Source organism: Heptranchias perlo, chromosome 8, assembly GCF_035084215.1.
Source record: "Heptranchias perlo isolate sHepPer1 chromosome 8, sHepPer1.hap1, whole genome shotgun sequence".
Classification (NCBI taxonomy): domain Eukaryota; kingdom Metazoa; phylum Chordata; class Chondrichthyes; order Hexanchiformes; family Hexanchidae; genus Heptranchias; species Heptranchias perlo.
This window is the reverse complement of record NC_090332.1, coordinates 1,845,697-1,861,817: the sequence shown is the minus strand read 5'-3', so window position 1 is coordinate 1,861,817 and position 16,121 is coordinate 1,845,697. Positions and strand designations below refer to the sequence as shown.

Here is a 16,121-nt window from a genome sequence, read left to right as displayed (position 1 = left end):
GGTATAGAGACAGGGCCCTGAGCATATTGATAGAGACAGGGCCCTGAGCACATTGGTATAGAGACAGGGCCCTGAGCATATTGGTATAGAGACAGGGCCCTGAGCATATTGATAGAGAGACAGGGCCCTGAGCATATTGATAGAGAGACAGGGCCCTGAGCATATTGATATAGAGACAGGGCCCTGAGCATATTGGTATAGAGACAGGGCCCTGAGCACATTGATAGAGACAGGGCCCTGAGCATATTGATATAGATGTGATGTGGAGATGCCGGTGATGGACTGGGGTTGACAATTGTAAACAATTTTACAACACCAAGTTATAGTCCAGCAATTTTATTTTAAATTCACAAGCTTTCGGATCAGGTGAACGATGTGGAAAACCTTCGTCAGGTGAACGATTTTCCACATCGTGCACCTGACGAAGGAGGAAGCCTCCGAAAGCTTGTGAATTTAAAATAAAATTGCTGGACTATAACTTGGTGTTGTAAAATTGTTTACTATTGATATAGAGACAGGGCCCTGAGCATATTGATAGAGACTGGGCCCTGAGCACATTCATATAGAGACAGGGCCCTGAGCATATTGATAGAGACAGGGCCCTGAGCATATTGATAGAGGCAGGGCCCTGAGAGTTGCCGAGAGAGGGTAAGAATCGCTAAAAGAAGCCCTCTCTTGTTCTCTGTTTCTTTGTTGGTTTCCATGGATTTACTTTCACTTCCTTGTTGTTTTCCCTCATGACTTTTCACTCTGTCGGTGCTCTTGAAACATTTCTGCTGGTTTTAGAGGATTCATTTTGCTAATCCATGGTGTTTGTACAGAAGTGCCTCCTGGCCATTGAAGCAGGCTTCTCCGAGTCCTGTACAGTTCTCCAGTCCACTGGGATTCTATCCTTCAAGCCAAAAACATTTAATCTTGGAAGGGTTAAGGATATTTGAAATACAAAAATAGGAGTTGAAGGAGTTGAAGACAACGTTACAGGGTCCAGGTCCTTTGACTGAGAATCTAACTCCAGATACACCATGAACGGGCACCTTTTACAACAGGCACCAATCCCGCACTAAGTCTCGTTCACCCCTGTGCTCCCTGACCGACAACGGCTCCCGGTCCCACAACACCTCGAAGATAAAATTCTCATCCTTGTGTTCAAATCCCTCCGTGGCAGGAGTGCTCCCCAGCCCCACAAGGAATCCTTGGCCCTCCTCGGCCCTGGGCTTCCCTTCCCCTTCCCGTAAATTGATCGCCCTCCCCCTCATCACTGAACTTGCTGGGGACCATATCCTCGGGTCCCTGGCGGCAGCCTGATACTGCGCCAGTTTCCTGCTCGTCCGCCAGCCGTCGTGTCGTTGCCACCAGCATCGTGCAGGGAGTCCGATTAAAATCATCAGGTGACGAGGCCCAGGGGTTAAAATGGCAGCGGCCTCTTGCAGCCACCTGCCCCACGCCCCCGGTCCCAACCCCCGTCCCACCATACCCCACCGCACCCAGTCCTGCGCCAAGCTTGTGGCTCGGCCCGCCCGTCCACTCCTGCCCCAAGTTAAAATCGGGGCAATAAATTGATGAGATTAAAATTATAAGGAAATCATCAAATTTAAAGGACACTTTTTGTTTCAGTTTTTTACTGGTGATGGTAAATAAATAAGAATGAACTTGCATTTAAAATGCTCCTTTCTCAACCTCAGAACGGCCAAAGTACTGCTCAGCCAATTAAATACTTTTGAAATGTAGTCACTGTTGTTAAGTCGGAAACACAGCAGCCAATTTGTGCACAGCAAGATCCCACAAACAGCATTCAGACAAATGACCAGTTGGTTGAGCGATAAATGTTGGCCAGGACACAAAGGGAATTATCCTGCCCTTCTTCACAAGGTGGAGTGAGATCTTTTACAGGCAAACGGGATCTCGGGTTTAACGTTTCATCCGAAAGACAGCACCTCCGACAGTGCAGCGCTCCCTCAGTACTGAACTGGTGTGTCAGCCTGGATTATCAACACAAGTTCTGGAGTGGGACATGACCCACGACCTTCTGGCGCAGAGGGGGGGCGTGCTGCCCACTGAGCCAAGGTGTTTCACGACTTTTAGACGGGTGGGACGGGGAGACATTGGTTTAAACTAAAAATGAGGACGCCTGCATGTTCTGACCTTTCAGAAGCTACGGAAACAATTATTCCAGGTGCCTGGAATTTAAATTATGAAGGAAATTTAAGGAAGCTTAGATTGTTTTCTTTGGAAAACAGAAACCTTCAGCTTGATCCAATTGAACTTTTTAAGATGATGAAGAGGATTCCAAAGCAAATTGTTCAAATACCAGAAGAAACAAGTTAGTAAGATCGGAGTAAAGGTTAAAGTCAGGCAGAGCTGATCACCCAAAGGGTAATAGGATTGTGGAATAAATAACCAAAGAATGATCCTGATATGAACAGAATAAATGGGTTCAAGAGACAACCAGATGAGTTACTGGAGAGTGAAGGGATTGGGGGATCTGGCGAGCCGGGGGAGCAGCTTTGTTAGGCCTAATAACCTTTTCCTGTGCAAAATGTCCATCAGATGTTCTTACTCCCCGAAGAAAATCTTGTGGAAGGTTTTTGTCTGTGGTTCAGTTGTCAGCTGTTTGTTTATTGCCTGTTTGAACAAAATTAAAAATAAAGCAGTTATCTGAAGTAACAGACATCTGAGTGATGAATCAGAAGGCACCAGTGATGGTGGAACTGTACCCGAGAAGGAAAACACCTTTAGAAAAGGTGCGTCCCGATTTCACTCCTGAATGGCCTGGCTCTCATTGTAAAATTGGATTCCCTTGTTCTGGATTCCCCCACCAGAGGGAAATAGTTTCTCTCAATCTACCCTATCGAATAGTGTTCAGATAGAAATAAGGTTGAAAAATTAATCAGAGGTAGATTCATTTATCTCTGAAATAATAGTGACAAGTAATTAATGGTTTATCAGAGTGTAAATGGCCTGTCAGTAGGTAGCTTTCCTTGATTATTGTGGTCTAATTGCCCAGAATTGATATGACATTGCTCTTGTTGGAAAAGTCTGAGCCAATAATTTGCATAAAACCAATGGAAATGTTGAATTGGAAAAGAAATTGTACTGGCTACTTTTAATCTGCTTTAGATACATCAGTGTTAACAAATGTACGAAAATGAGAGGATGAGAGTGTGGCTGTGGGTGTTAATGATTTAGTAAAAGCTGTTAAATACCACACAACACCCAATCCATCACTGTACTGGGCTACCAACGGCCCCTTACCCCACTGGACTCATTGCAATGTTGCTGCTATGGATCCATTTTACATGAAGATTTTCCCACAGTTTCACCATTTGTACAAAAATTGACAGATAACACACGCTTTGCCTGTACCCTTGTTAAGTGTTACAGAAACATACCTTTAAGATCACTGTATATGGACTGATCCGGTCGCTGTAATGCCTAACAGAAAACAGAGAAATGATAGGAACAGCCGTCGTGTAACACGTGCACAATGAAGGGTCAGTTGGAACCTTTGAACGTTCTTAAATTGGAGTTTCTTACCATGTACGTGGCATTTGAATCTGCCGGACGATCTCCAGAGTTCTGCAACAAATTACAAACGGATAGTTACCCTGTCCAATATATTGCTGGTGTTGGTTTAAGAATCCTCTGGGATAACTGTGTCGACTGACGTTACTTCAGTCATCGACACATTTTGCTTAAATCGATAACCAAAAGAAGTCAGATCAAATCAGTCTTGTAAAGTGAGTGTAGAGAAGCATGAAATAAAGGATATCCCCAACTGGAACAAGATGCAGCACAGCCACTGAGAACACGTCAAAAAGAAACCGTCAGATGAAAATACCACAGTTCTGGGGCCTGCATAAAAACAGTCAGCAGAGGGAGCAGAGTGTAGTCTGAGAGCAGATTTCCTTTTCCCAGTCTTTGAGGTTCACAACTTGTACACACACTCAGACCACGACAGGACAAGTGGATAAAGAGATTGGAAATATGTCAGAGCCATGGATGTGAAAGATTAGACCACAAAACTAGGCACATTTCGGTAGGAAGAACGAGGAGAGGCAATATAAACTAGAGGGCACAATTCTAAAAGGGGAACAGGAACAGAGTGACCTGGGGGTATATGTACACAAATCATTGAAGGTAGCAGGGCAGGTTGGGAAACAGGGTAAAAAAGCATACGGGATCCTGGGCTTTATAAATAGAGGCAAAGAGTATAAAAGTGAGGAAGTCATGATGAACCTTTATAAAACACTGGCTCGGCCACAACTGGAGTATTGTGTCCAGTTCTGGGCACCGCATTTTAGGAAAGATGTGAAGGCCTTAGAGAGGGTGCAGAAGAGATTTACTAGAATGTTCCAGAGATGAGGGACTTTAGTTACGTAGATAGACTGGAGAAGCTGGGGTTGTTCTCCTTGGAACAGAGAAGGTTGTGAGGAGATTTGATAGAGGTATTCAAAATCATGAAGGATCTCGACAGAGTAGATAGAGAGAAACTGTTCCCATTGGCGGAAGGGTCAAGACCAGAGGACATAGATTTAAGGAGATTAGCAAAAGAACCAAAGGTGACATGAGGAAAAAAGCTTTTACGCAGCGAGTGGTTAGGATCTGGAATGCGCTGCCTGAGGGGGTGGTGGAGACAGATTCAATCGTGGCCTTCAAAAGGGAACTGGATAAGAACTTGAAAGGAAATAATTTAATAATTTGCAGGGCTACGGGGATAGGGCGGGGAGTGGGAACAGTTGGATTGCTCTTGCACAGAGCCGGCATGGACTTGATGGGCCGAATGCCATCCTTCTGTCCTGTAACCTTCGTATGATTCTATGTCACTTCATTTTTCAAGTGAAGAAACTCTGACTATTTTCGATACATTGCGAGACACGGGGTTGGGGAGAGTGTTTGTAACAAGTATAACCAGCCTAAAAGAAGCCTTATAGTTTATTTTTCCCAAGACCAAAAAGTCTTGACCTTGTAATCTATAAGTTGAGGCCAGCGTGGCAACAACCTGGGAACAGCATGAACGGACACCATACAATGTCATGTCACGTCGGAGTCAATAATGGCAATGGAATTCAGATACTATAAGAGTGTTTATCAGCAAAGTTGCGAAGACAAGTTTTAAAGGATTCTGAAATGATTTTAAACAAATGCTCACATACCAATCAAGCAAATTGGAGTCAGAAACACAGGCACAGCAAATGGAAAATGGGACTGAAGGTTACTCAGTGGGTTGTGAATCTTTGGAATTCTCTGCTCCAGAGGGCTGTGGATGCTCAGTCGTTGAGCATATTCAAGGCTGAAATAGATAGATTTTTGGTCTCTAGGGGAATCAAGGGATGTGGGGATCAGGCAGGAAAGTGGAGTTGAGGTTGAAGATCAGCCATGGTCTTGTTGAATGGCGGAGCAGGCTTGAGAGGCCGTATGGCCTACTCCTGCTCCTATTTCTTATGTTCTAATGTTACCTGATTGAAACTTCAATTATCCCCAGAACAAGGCCAGATTTACTGCTGGTCCCATGCCTACAACTACATGCTATAATTACAGGGGTGAATACCACAAACCACTGTTTCTCCTGCCAAGGGTGCATCTAGCACAATTCTGGAAAAGCAACTGCTTTGCAAAAAATTGCAGATCCGAAGACACTGAATCAAACAAGCACACAGTCCGGCACCATGTAAACCCATTGGGTCTGATTACTCAGTTATTATAACATATACATAATCCTATTTGCCAACCATCAGTGTTTCACACAGGCAGTCAGTGTTTTGCGGCCCCAGTCAGTGTGTTAGTGCTTAATGCACCACAGTTCTGTTCCTCCCGAGTGCAGGTCGCTCTCTCCTCTCAGCACGGTCCCAGTCCTAATGGCCGGGATATCTGCCTCAGTGCAGGCAGGAATTCCCATTCTGGTGATGCAGGTCGTTAGTGCCATGAGACCACTGAAAAGAGAGCAGGATCTGTCCAGTGCATTAACTGCCAAACACAGGTAGGCGTGGGGGGAAGCAGGGGAGGGGGGAATAAATGGCATGGGGAACAAAATAGATAGCGAGGGGAGGGGAGGGAGGAAATGGAACATAAAAAATAGGAGCAGGAGTGGGCCATCCGGCCCCTCGAGCCTGCTCCGCCATTCAACAAGATCATGGCTGATCTTCTACCTCAACGCCATTTTCCTGCACTATCCCCATATCCCTTGATGCCTTTAATATCTAGAAATCTATCAATTTCTGTTTTGAATGTACTCAATGACTGAGCCTCCATAGCCCTCTGGGGTAGAGAATTCCAAAGATTCACCACCCTCTGAGTGAGGAAATTTCTCCTCATCTCTGTGCAAAATGGCCTATCCCTTATTCTGAGATTGTGACCTCAGATTCTAGACTCCCCACCCAGGGGAAACATCCTCCCTGCATCAACCCTGTGGATCACTGAAAGAATTTTGTATGTTTCAATGAGATGTCAAGGAGAGATGACAGAATGAATGACAGTGGAAGAGGGAGAAAGAGAAGGGGTGATAGTTAGAGGGAGGCTGACAATGGATGGCAGCAGGAATTTGAGGAGGGAAATGGACAGCAATTTGGGTCGGGGGAGTGGATGGCAGTGGGAAGGACCAGTAGCAGGAATGGATGGCGGAGGGAGGAAAAGGATGGCAGAATGGATGGCAGTGGAAGATGGGATGGAGTGGATGGCAGTGGAAGATGGGATGGAGTGGATGGCAGTGGAAGATGGGATGGAGTGGAAGATGGAATGGAGTGGATGGAGTGGAAGATGGGATGGAGTGGATGGGAGTGAAAGATGGGATGGAGTGGATGGAGTGGAAGATGGGATGGAGTGGATGGGAGTGAAAGATGGGATGGAGTGGATGGAGTGAAAGATGGGATGGAGTGGATGGAGTGGAAGATGGGATGGAGTGGATGGGAGTGAAAGATGGGATGGAGTGGATGGGAGTGAAAGATGGGATGGAGTGGATGGGAGTGGAAGATGGGATGGAGTGGATGGAGTGAAAGATGGAATGGAGTGGATGGGAGTGAAAGATGGGATGGAGTGGATGGGAGTGGAAGATGGGATGGAGTGGATGGAGTGAAAGATGGAATGGAGTGGATGGAGTGAAAGATGGGATGGAGTGGATGGGAGTGGAAGATGGGATGGAGTGGATGGAGTGAAAGATGGAATGGAGTGGATGGAGTGAAAGATGGGATGGAGTGGATGGGAGTGGAAGATGGGATGGAGTGGATGGCAGTGGAAGGCGGAAGGCAGTGAAGTTTGAAGGGAATTCCAAAGAGCAGGGCCCATGCGACTGAAGGCTTTATTACCAATGGAGGAGCAATGGTTGGGAGGTGCACGACAGGCCAGAGTCAGAAGAATGAAGTGATGAGGTGCAGGATTATAGAGCTGGAGGAGATTGTAGAGGTAGGATTGGACGACGGCCCAGAAGGATTTAAAGAGAGGATAATTTCAAATGTAATGTTGTGGGGAATGGGAAATCAGCAGATTTGCTGACCAAAGATATTACAAACTACTGCCCACTAAACCCTCACTCAAATCGTTCAGACTTGGAGTCTATGCCTACATATCTCTTCATCCTCTGCCGGTGTGTGATGAGTATCTCTGCATCCAGGGACAGATTCATCAAAGTACATTTGTGCAATGCAAAGACATTTATCTTAATTGCAAATATTCAGATGGTCTACAGTGCCACCTGGGGAAAATAAGAGCTGGAAAATAACTGGATAAAATGGTGTAAAAAGAAGTCACAAACATACCATCAGATCAGTCCCACCACACAGATCCTTTCTCATTACAGAAAGCAACATCCTCGAAAACCAACTGAACTCACCCGTGTGTCTCTTGCACAAGAAATATTTTCATAATCTGCAGTTGTGTCCTGATCACCAGCTGTACCCGATGATGCTGTGAAGTAAATGATAAAATCTCACCAACATCAATTAGTCATATTAATCATAATTTGCTGCCAATAATAACTTTTTATACATTACCAAAACAGGTTCTTTAACAATTGGTTGTGGCCTTTTATATTTTAGGAACTATATAAACAATCAAGTCAAACTGAATTATTTAGTTACACATACGGGATTGTTTTTTCCCAAAAAGTTTATATCTGATGAGTAAAATGCCTCCAGTAATGACAGTAACTCCCAGCACAGCCCCCAGAATGATCCAGACAAGGGTCGTCTTCACGTCTCGATCCACTTGTGCTTCAGAAACTGTGAAAGGAAAACACATGTTTCAGGTCGAAGATCAGGGGAAGAAATCAGATTCTCTTCAGTCAGTGCAGTCTGAAATGGCGCCAATGGGAAAATAAAACCAGGGTGGAATTCAGATTGATCAGGAACCCGACATGGTGGGAACTTGGAGGGATAATGTTAGTTTAAACATAGAGCACTTTGATTTGTCTATAATGTGGGCTGTCAGTCTGTCCCAGGATCACACATTGACCATTTACTATGTTTTCTAGCTGTGTTGAAAACCGTTTGGCAAAAGGAAGTAGAAGTGTTGATAAAAGCAGCAGAGATCCTCGGACGGAGGGACAGTGATTACCAGAGGCCCAGTGGGGTCTCTTCTGTATCCTCTGCTGATCACACAAACCTTACACGGCCTGGAGGAGAGTACTTTGTATACAGTAGTGTAACATTTGCTGATATCGCCAATCGATGTGGCCATGTGACTTGTATAAAGGAGATAAACTAATTTTAAAAAGATGTGAGCAGATGAGTTGAGGAATGGTGAAGTAGATAAGTGTAAAGTTCTACATATTGGAACAGAAAATGTCAAACAAATTTGTTAGCAAGTTGGAGAAGACGATGTCTTCAATGGAAAGATAATAGGCCGCGTTGCATAACGGGTGGTTAACCCGTCACCGTCCATTTTGGCAAAGTTAAATTCCACCCTTTATCTGTAAGATTTGGATAAATCCTCGGAGATTCCCAATGAACTCAACTCCATGCCAGGAGCAGAGTCTCACAGTTTACCTGATTACATGCAGTGCTGGGCACCCTCATCTTCAAAATCACATTGATTTTGGGACCTCAGTCTCTATATTATGAGGAAAGAGCGGCAGAGTTGAACTTGTTTTCATTGGCAAACGGAAGATTACAGGGGGGAAGAGATTCCAAAACTTTTTGTGCAAAAGATACATGATGTAGATATAAGCAGGTTGTTAGTCCAAGACTCTGGCCACAGAATTGAAAAATGAAGTTGTAAAATTAACAAGCAAGACTAGAGAGCGGACAGCAGTAGATTTATGGAACAAACTCCCAGCAGAATTTGATGCTGAACTGATTAACTCCTTCAAAAAAGGAGCTGGATAAATATTTGCTTGAGCGTGAGACTGGAGTTTACAGGAATAGGTATAGACTGAGATGGTGGGGGATGTTGTCCATGGAGGGCAGCCCACCAGGGTAGAATGGTGGAGATGTGAGGATGGATGGATAGATAGTTTTCAGTTTTTCCTGCTAACCTTTGGGGGGTGAAGGAGATGCAATGTGCTTTGCCTAACCTGTCCTGAACTCAGCTACATTTGCAGCTTCACATCATATTAATGGCACTGATGGTCTTGCAAAAGAAGGCACTTCACTTCTGCATGGATGCGATAGTTGGCACCCAGGCCCCACTCAGATCACCCACCTGAGCAGGACTGGGCACAAGGCTTATCACTGCTTCTTCTGCACTCCTCCAGATGGGTGCCCACCTGGTGCTTGGAAAGGCAAGGGAGAAGGGAGGTACCATTTAACATTTCTCATAGAATCATAGAAGTTACAATATGGAAACAGGCCCTTCGGCCCAACATGTCCATGTCGCCCAGTTTATACCACTAAGCTGGTCCCAATTGCCTGCACTTGGCCCATATCCCTCTAAAGCCATCTTACCCATGTAACTGTCCAAATGCTTTTTAAAAGACAAAATTGTACCCGCCTCTACTACTGCCTCTGGCAGCTCGTTCCAGACACTCACCACCCTTTGAGTTAAAAAATTGCCCCTCTGGACCCTTTTGTATCTCTCCCCTCTCACCTTAAATCTATGCCCCCTCGTTATAGACTCCCCTACCTTTGGGAAAGATTTTGACTATCTACCTTATCTATGCCCCTCATTATTTTATAGACTTCTATAAGATCACCCCTTAACCTCCTACTCTCCAGGGAAAAAAGTCTCAGTCGATCTAACCTCTCCCTATAAGTCAAACCATCAAGTCCCGGTAGCATCCTAGTAAATCTTTTCTGCACTCTTTCTAGTTTAATAATATCCTTTCTATAATAGGGTGACCAGAACTGTACACAGCATTCCAAGTGTGGCCTTACTAATGTCTTGTACAACTTCAACAAGACATCCCAACTCCTGTATTCAATGTTCTGACCAATGAAACCAAGCATGCCGAATGCCTTCTTCACCACCCTATCCACCTGTAACTCCACTTTCAAGGAGCTATGAACCTGTACTCCTGGATCTCTTTGTTCTATAACTCTCCCCAACGCCCTACCATTAACGGAGTAGGTCCTGGCCCGATTCGATCTACCAAAATGCATCACCTCACATTTATCTAAATTAAACTCCATCTGCCATTCATCGGCCCACTGGCCCAATTTATCAAGATCCTGTTGCAATCCTAGATAACCTTCTTCACTGTCCACAATGCCACCAATCTTGGTGTCATCTGCAAACTTACTAACCATGCCTCCTAAATTCTCATCCAAATCATTAATATAAATAACAAATAACAGCGGACCCAGCACCGATCCCTGAGGCACACCGCTGGTCACAGACCTCCAGTTTGAAAAACAACCCTCTACAACCACCCTCTGTCTTCTGTCGTCAAGCCAATTTTGTATCCAATTGGCTACCTCACCTTGGATCCCGAGAGATTTAACCTTATGTAACAACCTACCATGTGGTACCTTGTCAAAGGCTTTGCTGAAGTCCATGTAGACCACGTCCACTGCACAGCCCTCATCTATCTTCTTGGTTACCCCTTCAAAAAACTCAATCAAATTCGTGAGACATGATTTTCCTCTCACAAAACCATGCTGACTGTTCCTAATCAGTCCCTGCCTCTCCAAATGCCTGTCGATCCTGTCCCTCAGAATACCCTCTAACAACTTACCCACTACAGATGTCAGGCTCACCGGTCTGTAGTTCCCAGGCTTTTCCCTGCCGCCCTTCTTAAACAAAGGCACAACATTTGCTCCCCTCCAATCTTCAGGCACCTCACCTGTAGCGGTGGATGATTCAAATATCTCTGCTAGGGGACCCGCAATTTCCTCCCTAACCTCCCATAACGTCCTGGGATACATTTCATCAGGTCCCGGGGAATGTTTATTGAAACTTCTCCCAGATTCCAAAATTAATCATGTTTTGGCAATGATCTTAAATTTATGCCCTCTCGTTAACAACTCACCAAATAATCAAAATAGTTTGTGTCGATTTACTTCATCAAAACCACTCACAACCTTTATCAGATCTCCTCTGAACCTTTGTAATGAAAAGAGCCCCAGTTTCTCCAGTGTCACCTCATAACTAAAGCTTCTCAGCCCTCATATTATTTTACTGAATCTCTTCTTCACCCTTTCCATGGGGGTGACATCCATCTTAAAGTAAGATGTCCAAAATTAAGAATCTGTCATGAAGTGAATCAGGAAGAACTATTTCCATTGGTCCCTGGGGTAAGTTTTTGTCTTCATGCCGTAGGCGGTAATCTGGCAAATCGGATCAATGGTATGAAGATGGGACAGAATCACACTATAACGGGCAAATGATCCACTCTGCCAAATGACCGCCTATGGGATGAAGACAAAAATTTACCCCAGCGAGTCTGTAGTTAGAGAACACAAATTTGAAATCATCACCAAAAGAATGAAAGGAGAGATTAGAAATGTTTTACGCAGAGGGTTGTTAGGACACAGAATGGCCTACCAGAAACAGTGGTGGATGTAGAATCCAAAATGGGTCGAATGGCCTCCTCTGTTCTGTAAAATTCCTGGGTAAAGTTTCACTTTTAGTATTCCCATCAGGGAGTTTCACACACAAGGGGCGCGGGTGTGACAATCATTGACGGTGAGTACCATATTTCCAATAAGTGCCCCCAGTGGGTAGAGCACTAAAGTTCTACATTTACCCTATAACAACTCAGTGAAATCTCATCAGTGAGATTAGAATTTCCATAATGTGAGCAAATTCAAGAGGGAGCTCAGTTGTTTTAGACATTTAAATATATTGTCCTCACATGTCAACAATGCAGCCTTCTCTTTCCCCCACCCCTGACTCTGAGGCCTGAAAAATCCAACTTTACAGGACAGTATAGTGATGGAATCGTAGAATGATACAGCACAGAGGAAGGCCATTCGGCCCATTGTGCCTGTGCCGGCTCTTTGAAAGAGCTAGCCTATTAGTCCCACTCCCCTGCTCTTTCCCCAGAGCCCTGCAAATTTTTCCATTTCAAGTATTTATCCAATTCCCTTTTGAAAGTTATAATTGAATCTGTTTCCACCGCCCTTTCAGGCAGCGCATTCCAGATCGTAACAACTCATAGAATCATAGAATCATAGAAGTTACAACATGGAAACAGGCCCTTCGGCCCAACATGTCCATGTCGCCCAGTTTATACCACTAAGCTAGTCCCAATTGCCTGCACTTGGCCCATATCCCTCTATACCCATCTTACCCATGTAACTGTCCAAATGCTTTTTAAAAGACAAAATTGTACCCGCCTCTACTACTGCCTCTGGCAGCCCGTTCCAGACACTCACCACCCTTTGAGTGAAAAAATTGCCCCTCTGGCAACTCGCTGCATAAAAAAAAATTCTCATCTCCCCTCGGGTTCTTTTGCCAATTATTTTAACTCTGCGTCCTCTGGTTACTGACCCTCCTGCCACTGGAGACAGTTTCTCCTTATTAACTCTATCAAAACCCTTCAGAATTTTGAACACCTCTATTAAATCTCCCCTTCCCTGCTCTGAGGAGAACAATCCCAGCTTCTCCAGGCCCTCCACATAACTGAAGTCCCTCATCCCTGAAACCATTCTAGAAAATCTCCTCTGCACCCTCTCCAAGGCCTTGACATCCTTCCTAAAGTGCGGTGCCCAGAATTGGTCACAATATTCCAGCTGAGGCCTAACCAGTGATTTATAAATGTTTAGTGTAACTTCCTTGTTTTTGTACTCAATGCCTCTATTAACAAAGCCCAGGATCACGTATGTTTTTTTTAAAAAACAGCCTTGTCAACATGTCCTGCCAATTCAAAGATTTTTTGATCTTCAGGGCTGGCCAGCTGGACTGAAAGGGTCTTTTCTGCTCAACAAAACTAAAAAGAATGAATAAACATTATGTGTAAAAGCAGAAAAATTAACAGCGCATTGACAAGTGTAATCACAAATATTGTATTTAAGTTACACGCAGAATAATGAGAATGGTAATTATGATTATTTATAAGCTGTTTCTATTTACCACAGGTGTTCATGAAGTTTATCAGATACTGATCTCCAATTAATTCATCTGTAAGAGGTTATTCTCTTATATTCAGGCTAATATATTGTAAATTGTACTTACTGGTTATATTGAGCTGGGTTCCATTCCCACTGATATCTCCCCACACTTTACAGTAATAGACAGCAGTGTCATTGGGCTGCACGTCTGTGATTGTCAGAATGAAGCTGTTATTGGCGATGTCTCTGGAAGGCTGGAAACGGTCAGTGGACCCTGGGCCTCCTCGTGTGTTGTTCATTACATCGTGTGTTAAAACCCACTCCATATCTTGCCCTGGTAGTTGTCGGTACCAGTGGACATCGACGTCTCTCACTGTGGCCTTCCGCATGGTGCACTGTAACCGGGCTGTCTGACCCTCTGTGACACGTTCCAGGCTCGGAGACTGGATAATGACGGGAGCATTTGCACCTTTAAGGGAAAAATATCAATAATTAAAAAACCAGACTGAAGGTTACAAAATGTCCCCAGTATTTAAAGGGACAGTCCAGGCAGTACAAGTGGCCACCCGTGGCTAACTAAAGAAGTTAAGGATAGTATTAGATTGAAAGAAGAGGCCTATAATGTTGCCAAGAAGAGTAATAAGCCTGGGGATTGGGAGAGTTTTAGAAATCAGCAAAGAATGACCAAAAAATTGATAAAAAGGGAGAAAATAGAATGTGAAAGTAAACTACCAAGAAATATAAAAACTGATTGTAAGAGCTTCTAGAAGTACGTAAAAAGGAAGAGAGTAGCAAAAGTAAACGTGGGTCCCTTAGAAGCTGAGAGAGGAGAAATTATAATGGGGAACCAGGAAATGGCAGAGCGGTTAAACAAATATTTTGTATCTGTCTTCACAGTAGAAGACACAAAAAGCATACCAGAAATAATGGGGAACCAAGGGGCTAATGAGAGTGAGGAACTTAAAGTAATTAATATCAGTAGAGAAAAAAAACTTAAGAAACTAATGGAACTAAAAGCCGATAAATCCCCTGGACCTGATGGCCTAAATCCTAGGGTTCTAAAAGAGGTGGCTGCAGAGATAGTGGATGCATTGGTTATGATCTTCCAAAATTTCCTAGATTCTAGAACGGTCCCCGTGGATTGGAAGGTAACAAATGTAACCCCGCTATTCAAGAAAGAAGGGAGAGAAAACAGGGAACTACAGGCCAGTTAGCCCGACCTCAGTCGTCAGGAAAATGTTGTAATCCATTATTAAGGAAGTGCTAACAGGGCACTTAGAAAATCGTAATATGATTAGGCAGAGTCAACATGGTTTTATGAAAAGGAAATCGTGTTTGACAAATTTATTGGAGTTTTTTGAGGATATAACTAGCAGGGTAGATAAAGGGGATCCAGTGGATGGAGTATATTTGGATTTTCAAAAGGCATTCAATAAGGTGCCACATAAAAGGTTGTTACACAAGATAAGGGCTCATGGGGTTGGGGTAACATATTAGCATGGATAGAGAATTGGTCAAGGGACAAAAAACAGAGAGTAGGGATAAACAGGTCATTCTCAGGTTGGCAGGCTGTAACCAGTGGGGTGATGCAAGGATCAGTGCTTGGGCCTCAGCTATTTACAATCTATATTAATGACTTAGATGAAGGGACCGAGTCTAATGTATCCAAGTTTGCTGATGATGCAAAGGTAGGTGGGAAAGTAAGTTGTGAGGCGGACACAAAGGGGGTGATTTTAAACCCCAAGAACGGGAGTTGAAAATAGTTGTTTTTGGGGTCGCGACCGCAACCCGGCTTTATTTCCAGATTTAACGTCGGTGTGTAAAAGTACAGGCTTCCCACTGGGAATGCGAAGTCCGAAAATTTTGCGGTTGCGACCCAAAAAACAATTATTTTCAACTCCCACCCGTTCTTGGGGTTTAAAATCACCCCCAAAGAGACTGCAAAGGGATTTAGAAGGTTAAGTGAGTGGGCAAGAGGGTGGCAGATGGAGTATAATGTGGGGAAATGTGAGGTTATTCACTTTGGTTGGAAGAATAGAAAAACAGAATATTTTTTAAATGGTGAGAAACTATTAAATGTTGGTGTTCAGAGGGATTTGGGTGAGCTTGTACAAAAAACACAAAAAGTTAGCATGCATATACAGCAAGCAAATAGGAAGGCAAATTGCATGTTGGCCTTTGTTGTAAGGAGGTTGGAATACAAGAGTAAGGAAGTCTTACTACAATTGTACAGGGCTTTAGGCGGACCTCACCTGGAGTACTGTGTACAGTTTTGGTTTCCTTATCTAAGGAAGGATATACTTGCCTTAGAGGCGGTGCAACGAAGGTTCACCAGATTAATTCCTGGGACGAGAGGGTTGTCCGATGAGGAGAGATTGGGTGGAATGAGTAGAAAGTAGATGAATTGACGGCACAAATAGAAGCAAATGGGTCTGCTCTAATTGCCATTACGGAGAAGTGGCTGCAGGGTGACCAAGGCTGGGAACTGAATATTCAAGGATATTCAACATTTAGGAAGAACAGGCAAAAAGGAAAAGGAGGTGGGTTTGCGCTGTTAATAAAGGATGAGATCAGTACAATAGTGAGAAAGGATCTTGGCTCAGAAGATCAAGATGTAGAATCAGTTTGGGTGGAGCTAAGAAACAGCAAGGGGCAGAAAACATTGGTGGGAGTTGTTTATAGGCCACCAAACAGTAATGGTAA

The 16,121-nt window shown here is 44.0% G+C and overlaps 1 protein-coding gene across 3 annotated transcripts in view; it reads right to left on the bottom strand.

Moving 5' to 3' along the window:
* Window positions 1-473: 473 nt before the first annotated feature.
* LOC137324334 (uncharacterized) overlaps window positions 474-16,121 on the bottom strand; it is a 53,874-nt gene continuing 38,226 nt past the window's right edge. The window contains exons 3-8 of one of the 3 annotated variants that reach the window (XM_067988493.1): window positions 13,543-13,887; window positions 8,076-8,210; window positions 7,823-7,896; window positions 3,535-3,576; window positions 3,390-3,432; window positions 474-892 (exon numbers count right to left, since the gene is read on the bottom strand). In XM_067988493.1, the coding sequence (XP_067844594.1) occupies window positions 888-892; window positions 3,390-3,432; window positions 3,535-3,576; window positions 7,823-7,896; window positions 8,076-8,210; window positions 13,543-13,887 (644 nt within the window). In that variant the 3' untranslated portion in view covers window positions 474-887. Of the gene's footprint in view, window positions 893-1,602; window positions 2,623-3,389; window positions 3,433-3,534; window positions 3,577-7,822; window positions 7,897-8,075; window positions 8,211-13,542; window positions 13,888-16,121 lie in introns of those variants that run through there. The other 2 variants (XM_067988492.1, XM_067988494.1) reach the window with 2 other exon arrangements.